The 12,283-nt window shown below is 46.0% G+C and overlaps 1 protein-coding gene across 1 annotated transcript in view; it reads left to right on the forward strand.

The window, feature by feature from the left end:
* DOCK5 (dedicator of cytokinesis 5) overlaps window positions 1–12,283 on the forward strand; it is a 211,730-nt gene that overhangs the window by 80,220 nt on the left and 119,227 nt on the right. Inside the window, exons 4-5 of the mRNA XM_059372023.1 lie at window positions 4,753–4,808; window positions 6,641–6,737. Of these exons, the coding sequence (XP_059228006.1) occupies window positions 4,753–4,808; window positions 6,641–6,737 (153 nt within the window). The remainder of the gene's footprint in view (window positions 1–4,752; window positions 4,809–6,640; window positions 6,738–12,283) is intronic.

Consider the following 12,283-nt stretch of genomic DNA (forward strand, 5'->3'; position numbering starts at 1 on the left):
ACTTGCAGGCTTGCCGCTCCCTGCCCCTGGAGCTCAGCAGGGCTATAACGCGAAAGGGTGTTCTTGTTGGCTCTCCTTCAGGGGAACCCATGCTGCTGCTTGGTTCTTTAGCTCCCCAGTGCCAACATCCCAGAACTAAAGCATCTCCCCATTTCTACTTGAGTCCATCCTTTGTTATAAAATGATAAGCCAGAGTAGTAGTTTTGAAACTGAACCTCACAGCCAATCCCAGTAATACATCATGAAATCACCATCAGGGATTATTAATCACCATCTTCCAAAAACTGAAACTCCGAAAAGTAGAAAAGAAAGTAGAAAATGGAATGCCGTGAAAAATACTGTCCATGAAACTTTTGTGTGAGGTGGGTACTTTTTAATGTATTTAAAATTACATTTTATGCATAGTTAAGGACTCGGTTGCCATGAAAATGTATCTTGTCATGGGCAGAGAGTTTGAAAACTAACTGACCCTAGCAGGTTCTTCCACCCCATGCCAAAACTACTCATCATCAAGTTAAAGAAAATCTGTTAGTTACGTTAATACCCCCTCAGTTAATTTTAGGTCAGGTCAGGCCTTTTCCTTTGACGCTGCATTCTGGGGCAGCGAGGCCTGTCAGCACTTTGTTTTGAAAGAGAAATGGGGTTGATAGGACCATCACTTTTCACAGTTCGTTCACATGCAGAATAGCTAATTAGGAGAGGGGTAAGAGAAACATATTAGAATTTATCAAGAAGTGAGAGAAACACAGACACACACACACACACACACATACACACCAAAACCCACAGTTCTTGTTTTTCAAGCATGGCATGAGATACAAGTAATCTGAGCACACAACTCTTGAAAGAGCTCAGGGCCCAGAGAAACCCCTTTCTACAAGGTTGTAGTCATTAGAAATCAGCATTGTTTGGATCAAGTTTTCTATATATTTGGATCTGGAGTCACTATTTTGCACATTTACATGTCCACACATGCAGTTTGTTAACATTGACAATTTGAAAATCTACCAAAATAAAGGAGTGTTTGCTTGTCACGTGAGTATCAACTCCCACAGTTTGGTCTTTTATCCCTCCCCAAATCTTAATGCTGAATTTTTCTACCCACGGTTCAATTCCTACATTTTCCCACCTGTTTTCATTTCCAACTTAACTACTTTGATTTAATCTCTTGGTAACTTCAATTTCTCCAGACCTTCAAATAGTGACCGAGGACAAGGACATCCTGGCATGAATAAGAGCGTAGTGAGATAAAAGGCTTTCTTTATTTTAGGATCCTTGTCTGTGGTTTATAGATACTCCTGGTTAGCCCTATCTTTGTTTATTTACTCATAATTATAGAAATGATAAGTTATTTCGAAGCATGATTGGAGCTAACCATTTAGAAGTTCTGAATTCTTTTTTAAATATTTTATTTATTTATTTGACAGACAGAGATCACAAGTAGGCAGAGAGGCAGGCAGAGAGAGAGGTGGAAGCAGGCTCCCCGCTGAGCAGAGAGCCCCACGAGGGGCTCCATCCCAGGACCCTGAGATCATGACCTGAGCCGAAGGCAGAGGCTCAACCCACTGAGCCACCCAGGCGCCCCAGAAGTTCTGAATTTATTAAAGAGCAAGAAGACTTATTCCATTTCCCAGTCTGCTAAAAAAAAAAAAAAAAAAAAAAAAAGTCAACTTAAAAAAATGAACAAAACCCCATTCTCAGGTAGGATCACATGAACTTAAAGAACAAACACAATTCTTTGATTTTTAACTGGTGATTGTGAATCATGTTGAAACAAGGTCCCTGGCCACACTTTTCCATTTCAGAGAGCTACGGTATGTAAGGATTCTTTTTGCATATAGACCTCGGTTTCTAAGGCATCCTGTGATGTCCTAATAGATCAGAATCTATCTAGCTCACACCCTTGTTGTTGGCTTTGAAAAGGAAATAGCATGCTCCCTGAGTTTGTTTTAGTTTTGTTTTCATTTCTTTAAAACCCTTACTTAAACTTGAAATCTCACCCTTAAGAAGAATTATTTCAGGAAGAACTTCTTTTAGTTCTTGATAATTCAACTTTGTAATTCAATGAAATGATAGTACTAACAAGGATGTTGCTTTTACTTGTTGATTTTTAAGTTGAAATATCTTCTGGTGGAGAGTAGCAGGAAGCATCAAGGGAATTTAGATTCAGTCATCATGAATTATGTTCAGCTTTGACACCCTTTCATTAAGAGATCCAGCCTGTTTGAAATCCTCTCCTAATGCTGTTTTTTCCTGCATTTGCCGGTCTTTGGGGGAGGAGCTATTTGAAAGGCCTGTTATTTTAATGGAAATTTTTGGTGTCAGTTATCATCAGACCTCACCATTTAGAGTGGTGATAAAATGCGCTAGTGGTTTTACGAATTGGAGAAGCCCAGAGCTTTGCAGAAACTGATTATTGATTCTGGCAGGATTGTGGAAGTGTGGATAAGGGCAATATCTAGAAAGTGGTTAGATATTTTTTTTTCCTCGAGTGAGTAGGTTGCATTGAGAAAGGAGAATCAAAATTGAGATAAGCTATAAATTAGTAATCTATCCCCCAGGTTTTTCCTGCCTTTCTGTGTGTCAGATGGAAAGAAGGAAAGAAAACTTCTCCAAGGCTCAGATTTACTAGAGCAGTTAAATGGATGTAAGTGGACATATGTTGTCATGGAGGGACGGGGCCTGCAAGTAACAGGGAGGTAATGGAACAAAATAAATGCTCTCTGAAGATGAAAGTCCTCATGTCTGTACATTCAGTATGAATTATCTGCTTGGGTGTTACAGCACAAGACCTTTATATTTCAAATGCTTCTATCTTGGATTTCTCCCAGTTATTGAGAGACTAGTAATCAGATTACAAAGGCACAAAAATTTTAATTCGTCCTTTACCTTCTTGATGAGAAAAGTTTTCTGCAAGGATATTCCCTGGGATAAGCAGTGTTACCTCTTATTTTAACCTCCAAGTGTGGCTTCTAATTAGAGCTACTGCTTTAAGTGGCTCATTATTTACCAAGTGTCCACTCCCCATTCCTTCCCAAGCCCATCGCTGGCCATGCCCATTCTACTTTCTGTCTCTATGGATTTAACCACTCTAGATCTCTCCTACAAGTGGAATCGTAACAGTATTTGTCCTTTTGTGTCTGGATTACTTCACTTAGCATCATATCCTCAAGGTGATTTCTGGACGATCAAGTCTGGTTCTCTACCAAGATGGCAGTCAACAAGACATTTACCTCCAGATGGACAGAAGAAACACCCAAAGTTCCTTAGACACCCTAAGCACAGATCTGGAGCTTCAGAACATCAGAAATTAGGCCCCACAGGAATTATACCTACATTTGAATTTTTGTTTAACTGTTTGATCAGTTTTCCAAAATCACTTTGAATCCTGCCCCTGTAATGAAAAAGGTCAGTGTCATCTTGTCTCTCTGTGTGTTCTGGGTCTTATCAGTAACAGATCAGCATAGTACTTTCTGACTTACACACCACATGCATACCCCTTTCTCAAAGTGAAGAGGGGAAGGTAATGTACTTTTTTGGGGGGGAGGGATTCTTTCTGCCTGGCTGGAAAGGACAGTCATTTTGCTTTCAACTCAGGCAGTGACAAGATCTACCCTGTCATCACCAAGGTTGGGAGCAGCTCAGTCTCAGATTTTCTTTCTGTTTCCTGTTTTATTGGCAAAGGGCTAAGATGGAGAAAGAAGAGTTTTAGATAAATAGAGCACATGAAGCCGGACACAAGACCGACGCCAGTAGAAGTGAACTAGTTTTCTGTCTCTGGACGGATTAAGGATCACTGCGTACACACACATCTTTGACTCAGCCCCCATGTAGGAAGATCTTCCTTTCCCACCTTTGTGGTCAGTCCCCCAACAGAGAATGCGCACAGGGTCGCACTGACCTCCGCAGGTGCAGGGCTAGGAGCAGTCAAACCAGTGGTACCTGGTAAATAGGCTCTTCTCCTCCCTCTGCTGGTTTGGCCTGCAGAGTACCCTAAAACAAAGAACAGCAGTGCCTTTTCCCCATGGCGTTGCCTCCATTTATCCGTGAGCGTATCACACAGGGAAACACCAGAAGCCATTGGCATCAGGAAAACTCAGATCCATGACTTGCTTTCTGTGATCTGATCTTCACTTCTTCAGTGTCTACTGACCAGTTTCCAGGCTTTCTCTTAGGCCCATATGGGCCTTAGTTTCCCCACAAGCAACATCGCAACAGTGATGTAGATTGGCCACTTAAGAACATAGACTGGGAAGCAATTTGAGACTGGGAAGTGCTAAAAATAACCAGATAACTAGTACTAATCGATTTCGGGCGCATTTGGCTCAAGTGAAAGCGGTGAGAAGGGATTGTTTCGGAAAATCACTATAATTTCATGGGCCACTAAGTACACAGCCCTTCGGGTCACTAATTATGAGAAACCCTTTCAAGGCAGCAGTTCATGGCATTAGGATCTGGATGGTTCTAGTTGCTGGCTGTCAAGCCCCTTAGGGTACTGCAGCCCTGAGTTGATCAGGACATGTTCGCCCCCTTCCGAAGCACTTCTTCCGTGCTCTGTGAACCCAGATCTTAATTTCTGTCTTTCTAGCCATGCTTTCAGGGAGGCGCAGTCAGTGTGGTCGGGCCCTCGAACCTGACCGCACACTCTGGTGACGGCCCAAGTATCCTGTCTGCTCACTCGTTCCTGGTGCCATGTGTGCTCCTTACCCTGAGGTTTTTGCGGCCATATAACTGACGTTCTTCTCTCTGTAGGGGATCTTCCCTGAAACGTACATCCATTTGAAGGAGGCAACCGTGGAAGACCGAGGGTAAGTTCCCGTCCCGGGAAGACCCCTAAAAGTGGTGGACGTGTGAAATGATCATTAAAGAGTTTCTCGTGTGCGTTTCTGCTCTCATCTCATCAGTGCCCTTCTCACAAGGAGAGAAATTGAATACGAGCTTTATTCCCAAGATGATTCCTTCTTTCATAATGGTTCCTCTCTGGCATTCTTCCCCAGGATAGTAAAGCCAGGCAGTGAACGAACGAACGGAGACCCCCTGCCTCCCTCCTGCCCTGTGCTCACTGAGTGTGCACACACACACAAACTTTGGGCACCCTTTTGCTGCTAGGATTTCCAAGGGCCCCCAGTTTGGCAACCATGGGAGAGAGAGGAGCAAGCTGCCTCCGGCAGTGATCAGCTCTGGAGCTTAGACAAGTCCGTTAGCCTTATTGCCCCTTGGGCTTTTTGCCCATACAAACTGGAGGACATAAATCTGGCCATGCGCTGGTCGAGAGCTTAATGTGGAATGATGAAATGATGTGTGTGAACATGCTCTGCAGATGAAATCCACTATGTTTTGGATATTCTAATTTCTCATCCACCTTACCGGCTGTCCCAGACAGTGACTGCCTCTGTGGAGCCTGAGGAGGAGTAAGACACTCAGCCTGAGGTGGGAGAGAGAGGCCGCTAGGTTGGTGAGCCCCAGGGACAGAGGAGGGAAGGAGAGCCCAGAGCAGGACTGGAATGCCAGGGTTGCTAGAGAGGAGAATGGATCAGAGTCATGCAGACTCAAAGCGGCAAAAGAACATTTTCAGCTGTAAGTTCTACACCTGCATTTTCTAGATGAGGGGTGGAGACAGGCCCAGATTCCCCCAGCTCTTCAGTGGCAGAGCCAAGACCGGAAACCAGGTGTCCTGGCCACCTGGAGAAGCTTCTTTCCAGCGGGCCATTTCCCAGGCAGCCTCCGCCGTCACTAGCGGCAGCCATGTTGGCAGAAGGGCATGTAGGGAGGCATATGCCCACTAACTAGGGTTGTCAGAGAAGAAGGCAGGGTGCTCAGCTACATTTGAAATCCAGATAACAACAAGTAATTGTTTGTGGTTAGTATGTCCCAGGTATTTCATGAGTCAAACTTCCACTGAGAAGTTATTTCAAAACAAAGAAGTTGTTTCAAGCCATCTGAAATGCAGACTTAACTGGGTATGCGGTAGTCTTATTTAAGTCTGGCAGTCCTACCTCTCTTTCCCATTTGTTTGCTTGCCCTCACTCTCCTTTTGCTTATCATGAAAATACCAGAGGACTGATGGGAATAAATGTCGGCCCTGCCTTGTTCTGAGTCTCCTGTGAGCCCATGAGGAGTATGGTAGAGACACGTTTTCAGTGCAGTGAGGCAGCAGGTGAGAAGAAAATCGAGCCCCATTCCGTCAGAGGGCAGAGCCTCGGTCCCCACCAGCAGGTCCTGTGTGAGATGTCCAGCCTCAGGACCCTCGTGCATTGCACACTTTTCTACCCACCCTCCCTAACGAAAGGGCCACTTGGCAGAAGCAGCGAAAAGACTCCATCCCGGGAGTCATGGAAGCCAGCCAGGCTCAGCAATTGCTCCTGTCGAGATACCAACTGGGATGGTCCCGGCTGGGCTGATGCCTTTGTTCCCTCCCAGACGTGGTTTATTTTGAGAGCTGGGATCAGTAAGCCCCTTCTTTTCTCAGAGACTTAGGTGTAATAAGGTCCGCTCAACAAATTTCCCCACAACTGATTCGTTGTCTTTCCAGCTGGACCACCCCATGCCCGTCTTTGCCCTGTGGGGAATATGACCCCTGTCAAGAAAAGCAGGGATGGTCAGCCCAGAGTAACACGAGCATCTCTCTGGTTCTCCATAGGCAGCACGAGACCGTGATTCCTGGGGAGCTCCCGCTGGTCCAGGAGCTCACGTCGACGCTGCGAGAATGGGCGGTCATCTGGCGCAAGCTCTATGTGGTGAGCTTTCCCGCGGGTCTTGGAGCTGTCTGTTCCACTGCTGGGCCTCAGCAACACATGAGCTCTCTGCATGGTACAGGGTGCATGTTAGCTGGACCGTACGTGGCTGATAACCAGCAGATTCTCACTGTCCTGGAGTAGAGTCACTGATGACATAGGATGGCAGAAGAAACAGCGGGACAGGCTCTTAACCTCAACGTGCATCCTGGGGAATAGGAATTTGTCAGTGTTTTGCTGCTCAGCCACACGAGGACTCCCAGGAAGACGGCATTCTTTACTCTAGCCAGGCTTTCTTACAGACTCTGCAATTTGAGTGGTATTAAGCCGTGGTCTGAGGAGTCTTTCTTTTCAAGGCCGACTCAGGGTATCGTGTCTTACAGTAACGTAGTCTTATAGACCTCAGAATGCAAATAAGATACACCAGCTCAGTGGGAAATGACACAGGAAGCAACACATTCTCTCCATGATAAACCGTAATCATAAGTCCCGTGTAGGTTTGCAATTAGGAAAAGGTAGATCTGGCTTTTCATGTTATCAGAGTGAAAATACGTGGGCAGCTGTCTTGCAAAAGGCCAAGAATGCTCCGAGTCCCCTGGAAGCAGCTCTTTCCTTGACAGTGGGATGCACAAACATCTTTTTCTAAAGTTCCCTCTTTCTTGGGGACCTAGAAATCACTAGGTCCTGCCTCTGTAAGCATCTTCCCCGGGCTGACAGGGATTCCCAGGAGGAAGGTATATTTTCTCGTTCAATGCGTGAATGAGTGCAGCGAGGGAGTAGACTAGACCCGATGGCCTGGAAGCCAGTTTCTTTCCTTTATGTGACTTTGTTTATCTAGGTTTTTGTTCAGTCATGTGTTAATTCTTCATTTGGACTCTCAAAAACCAATCTCAATACCTTGTGAAGAACACCTTCTGACCTTTATTACCAAAAACAGTCATCAGACGCTCAGTCTAGCATGACTTCTAAGAGTTAATGTATGATTTCATTTCCATCCTGGGCTGTTGTTACCCATGATGGATCACAGCAGCAGAAATCACCAGCCCCTTTGGTGGGAAAGCACAGGATTTTTCTCTGCCTGCCCATCTTTCAAGGCCTATTTCAAGGTCTTCCTTGTAATGTAGCTTCTAAAACAGCAATCCATGATGTTTCCTTCTGGACCTTAGGAGCATTTACTGCTGGGCCCATCATCTGGCCCTTGGGACATCCTGCCCCGTACTGCAAGTGATCTTTTGATCTCTTTGTGTGTAATTGAGGAGAGAGCTACCTGTAAGTTCTTAAATCTCCGGGACAGACATGCTGTTTTAAGCCCTTTGGCCTGCATTGATCATCTGGTACCTCTTTTGAGAGCACTCTCTGGTTAATTGATTGGTTAGCGGCGGATGCAACAAGTCTGATAGATGAGGAATGCATATACACGAGAGCTTCCTTAATGCATTCTCTCTGGATACATACTTGATAGTAAGGACTGGGCAATGAGATTTTTAAAGTGGTAATGTTGGGGCATCTGTGTGGCTCAGTCCAATAAGCATCTGCCTTCAGCTCAGGTCGTGATCTCAGGGTCCTGGATTGAGTCCTGCATCCGGCTCCTTGCTCAGCTGGGAGCCTACTTCTCCCTCTCCCTCTGCACCCCCACCCCCCGCTTGTGTACGCTTTTTTTCTCTCTCGCATTCCCAAACAAATAGGTAAAATCTTAAAAAAAAATTATCCACTTAAAATGGGGTCATTATTAATCATGACTTTGTTGGGTTCCCGTTCCTAACATACTGACAGTTCACTTCAGGCAGAATTTCTGAACTTTCTCAAAATTTGGCATCAAAGTAGCAAACCTCAGAATATTATCCTTCACTGGGTAAAAGGTAAAAGGACCCCAAATCTGTGGTTTTCACCTCCCCCCACGATTTCACTAGGTTTTTGTTTTCTAATTCTGTAAGTTCGTTCAGTTCACATAAAGATAAATACCGATTTTACTGAACCACATCAGTACTTGTGTTTCTCTCATGCCTTTTCTCCCTCAGATTATGAGACCAGGTGTTCTGTTTTATTTATTTGTTTATATATTTATTTATTGAGAGGGTGGGGAAGGGCAGGAGGTGCGTGATAGGGGCAGAGGGGGAGACAGAGATCAAGTCTCAAGCGGGGCTCAATCTCAGGACCCTGAGAGCATGACCTGAGCTGAAATCAAGAGTCAGATGTTTAACCGACTGAGCCACCCAGGCACCCCCTGTTTGATATTTCAGGACACCCGTGGAATCTTAGAACCTCCACAGTTCTCTCCAACACATTTCCTAGTTCTCTCCTTTTCAGTGTGTGCTCATGAGAAATCTCTGTAGCAGATCCAGAGCCTTATGTGAGAGGAAAATACCATCCACTAACCAGGATAAGCCCAGCTGTGTAGACACAGGTAATTATTCCAGACAGGAAAGACATTTGGATGGCTGTGACTTAATTTTAGCAGCTGCACCGTAACCTTGTGAAATAACCATAAATATGTTTTAAAGGGGGGAGGAGTTCTTCATGCTAAAGAGAGAAGAACCCACTCCTTCAAAGCAGAAAAAGAAATGGCTGACCACCGCCATGTGCCTTCTTTTCCTCTTTGTTATATTAGTATTATTTTGTCCCATTTAATTGTCTTTCCTGGTGGTATTGGCTTTATGCCAGACTGTAGGAGACAAACCCTGGACTAGAAATTCGGAAGCTTGGTGTCTCATCCAGGCCCTGTCCAGCAAGCCCTGTGGTCTTGGGCAAGTCACTTGATGTTTCCAGGTATTGTCTGGATTCTGCCCCCCGTGCGAAAGCGATGGAAAATCCGCCTTGTTGATTCCATGGGGTTGTGCGAGCATGAAGAGAGGTGCAGGTCGTGAGGTCATTGCACAGACGGAGCATCCAGGACTCTGCACATGGCATTCTTGCTGCCGTCTTAGCTTGAAACAGTAGCCGTTCTGGACATCCTCCCACTGGGCAGCCTTGACTTGGCATCCCTCTGACCCAGCCTGGAGACTCGAAAGCTCCCTTGTGTGTGCTCCCTGCCCCCCTCCCCCAAATCCAAGGCCACTTCCCTTGTCTTTTGTTATCATTTTAGGTGGAGTGGCCTTGAGCGCTCAGTAAGCAGATTAAGTGTTTCTCACAATGGATAGCGAGCCTCCTTCGTTTAGGCTCAAGTTCGGGAGGCATGGATCATGCCAGCAAGGAAAGGGGGAAGCCTGCCAATTCAGAGTGCAAGTTCACAGCAGCTTCTGGCTTCGCCTATACTGTTCGTCCTCATTTGGAGCCTGTTTAGTGAGTATGTTTTCAGGGCTGATCTGGAAAGGGGAAAAGAATATGAATGAAATGTGGTCGCCTCTTGAAATGACAAGACTGTGGACACTGGGGTTAGACAGGCAGCTGGATCTTAAAGTCTGACTTGCTCCTCTGCTTGGAACGTACTCATATATTCAGAAGAATATAGCATACCCAGTAATAGCTACTGCAGACAAACACACTAAAACAGGAAGAACTCAGATCCTTAAGGCAGGGATTTGGGTCCAGGGTAGGCCACTAGCTGAGTCTGCTGCCTGAGACGAGTCCTTTGACCCCTACCTTGCACTTCCCTCACCTGGAACAGTAATGATATATATCCCCTGCACACTTGCTGTAAGGATTCAGTTGGATAATATGGATTAAACTTCCAGGACAGTGCCTGGAGCTTTGTCATCAAACTGTGACAGCCCCTGGCTGTCCCCAGCACTGTCTTCGTGTAAGAGTTCACTGAGGATGGGAGGTGTTAGAAGAACAAGACTGCACGGTGGAGTTCTACCCTGAAGTCGTTTGATGGTACACCCTTCAGCTTGGGGCTGATGGGTGGGTTTGCTTCCAGCCCGGTGTGACTGTAACTGCCGTAGGTCAGTGGTTGTAAGCGCTCTGCCTGTTATTCTCTGCAGCCTCTCCGGATCATTCGTTGTCCCCAGCCTGGGAAAGTAGATCCATTGACCTGAACTCTGGCCTTCTTTCCCTTCTAGCAGCACATCTCCCTTGTTCCATGCAAGTTCTGCCAGCCAGAAGGGTGAATGAGTCTGCACTGATTTAGACATGCTTGAACTAGTGTAATACCCAGACTTCCCTTCTCACTAACAACCCGACTATACTTTTTGAATATGCATGAGTCTACATCCCACATTATGTTTTCTCAACAGTAATCAGGACTTGAAAACTGACAAGTTAGAGTGTGTTTGTGGGGACAGAAGGAGGAACATTTCTGAAAGAGGGACTCTCCTGGGAATTCTGAGATACGTGGTGATGTTAAACATACTCTAACTTCTCACCCCAAGACTTAACTCAGTGCCGTTCCCCTACCTTCCAGTTGGAGAAACGGTTCAGTGAGTTTTGGCCAGTGAGGCTGTGTTGTTCATATAATTTTGGGAGACTGAATCTAATCCTTTTTCCTGACAGAAAAGAGATAGGAGACAAGCCTGGTGTGGAAGGTGGTTTATATGTATTGTTGAATCAAGTGAACATACTTGCTAAAATGTAGTTCATAGAATGGACTGATCTCCTCTCATTTATTTATTTTTTGAATAAGATGTATTTATTAGAGAGCACGTGCCCGTGAGGACGGAGGGGCAGAGGGAGAGACCGAATCCCAAGCAGGCTCCTCGCTGAACAGGGAGCCCCATGCAGGGCTCAGTCCCACGACCCTGAGATCACGACCTGAGCTGAAGCCAAGGGACGTTCAAATGACTGAGCCACTCAGCATCTAACATTCACCAGTACAATAAAACTTGAGCTAGTCTGTAGTTGTGTAAAAATCTGGAGGGGGAGAAAGTGCCCATAACTGAGGGTGGGGGTGGGGAACTTGCCAGACACAATGAATTGCCCTTCTTCCCATCACTGCATATCCACGCTGAGTAAAGCTACTCAAGTCTAATCTTTCTGAAGGGGTGGTTATTACGGGCTGCTGGAGCATATGCTCTGAAGTGTAATTAAGCTGGTCTCATGGTTGGAAACCAGGATCTGATTGCTTATTACCAGGGACAGAAAATTCCCATAGAAAACTCGGTCTTGTCCGGGCATTCCGTCTGTGAGTGGCAAACCGTGCTTGGGCCTGGCTGTCTCGTGAGAGACAAGAGGAGAGGTGGCCGTGACCCAGGAGAGGGCAGGGGGTGTGCTCCAAGTCCTTTTCCAGTTTTATTCTATCCCAACTTGCTTGCCTGTCTGCCAGGATTTCTTGTGCTACATCCTGAGGCAAAAAATGGTCTTAGTGGAATCTTTGCTTCAAAAAGGAAGCCTTTGCTAGTCAGGCGAAGAATTTTTGTGGCAAAGAAAATAGGCACTAGGGTAGAGAGGAGGAGTGTCAGGCCATGCAGATTCCCTTTCTCCCAGAGTGCAGTGTGGCCCGAGGTCACACACGGGAAGCGGGACACTGCTCCAGACCCCAGGAGTTTGAGAGAGATGGGAGTCACTGCAGAGAGCTGTGCCGGGTGAAATTGGATGGGAGCCTCTGAGCGGGTGAGCGCATCAGAGGGAGATGGTTAGAGTCAGAGCCAGTTAATCAGGAAGGTGCTCGAAAGAGT

The sequence above is a fragment of the Mustela nigripes genome, chromosome 1 (assembly GCF_022355385.1).
Source record: "Mustela nigripes isolate SB6536 chromosome 1, MUSNIG.SB6536, whole genome shotgun sequence".
Classification (NCBI taxonomy): Eukaryota; Metazoa; Chordata; class Mammalia; order Carnivora; family Mustelidae; genus Mustela; species Mustela nigripes.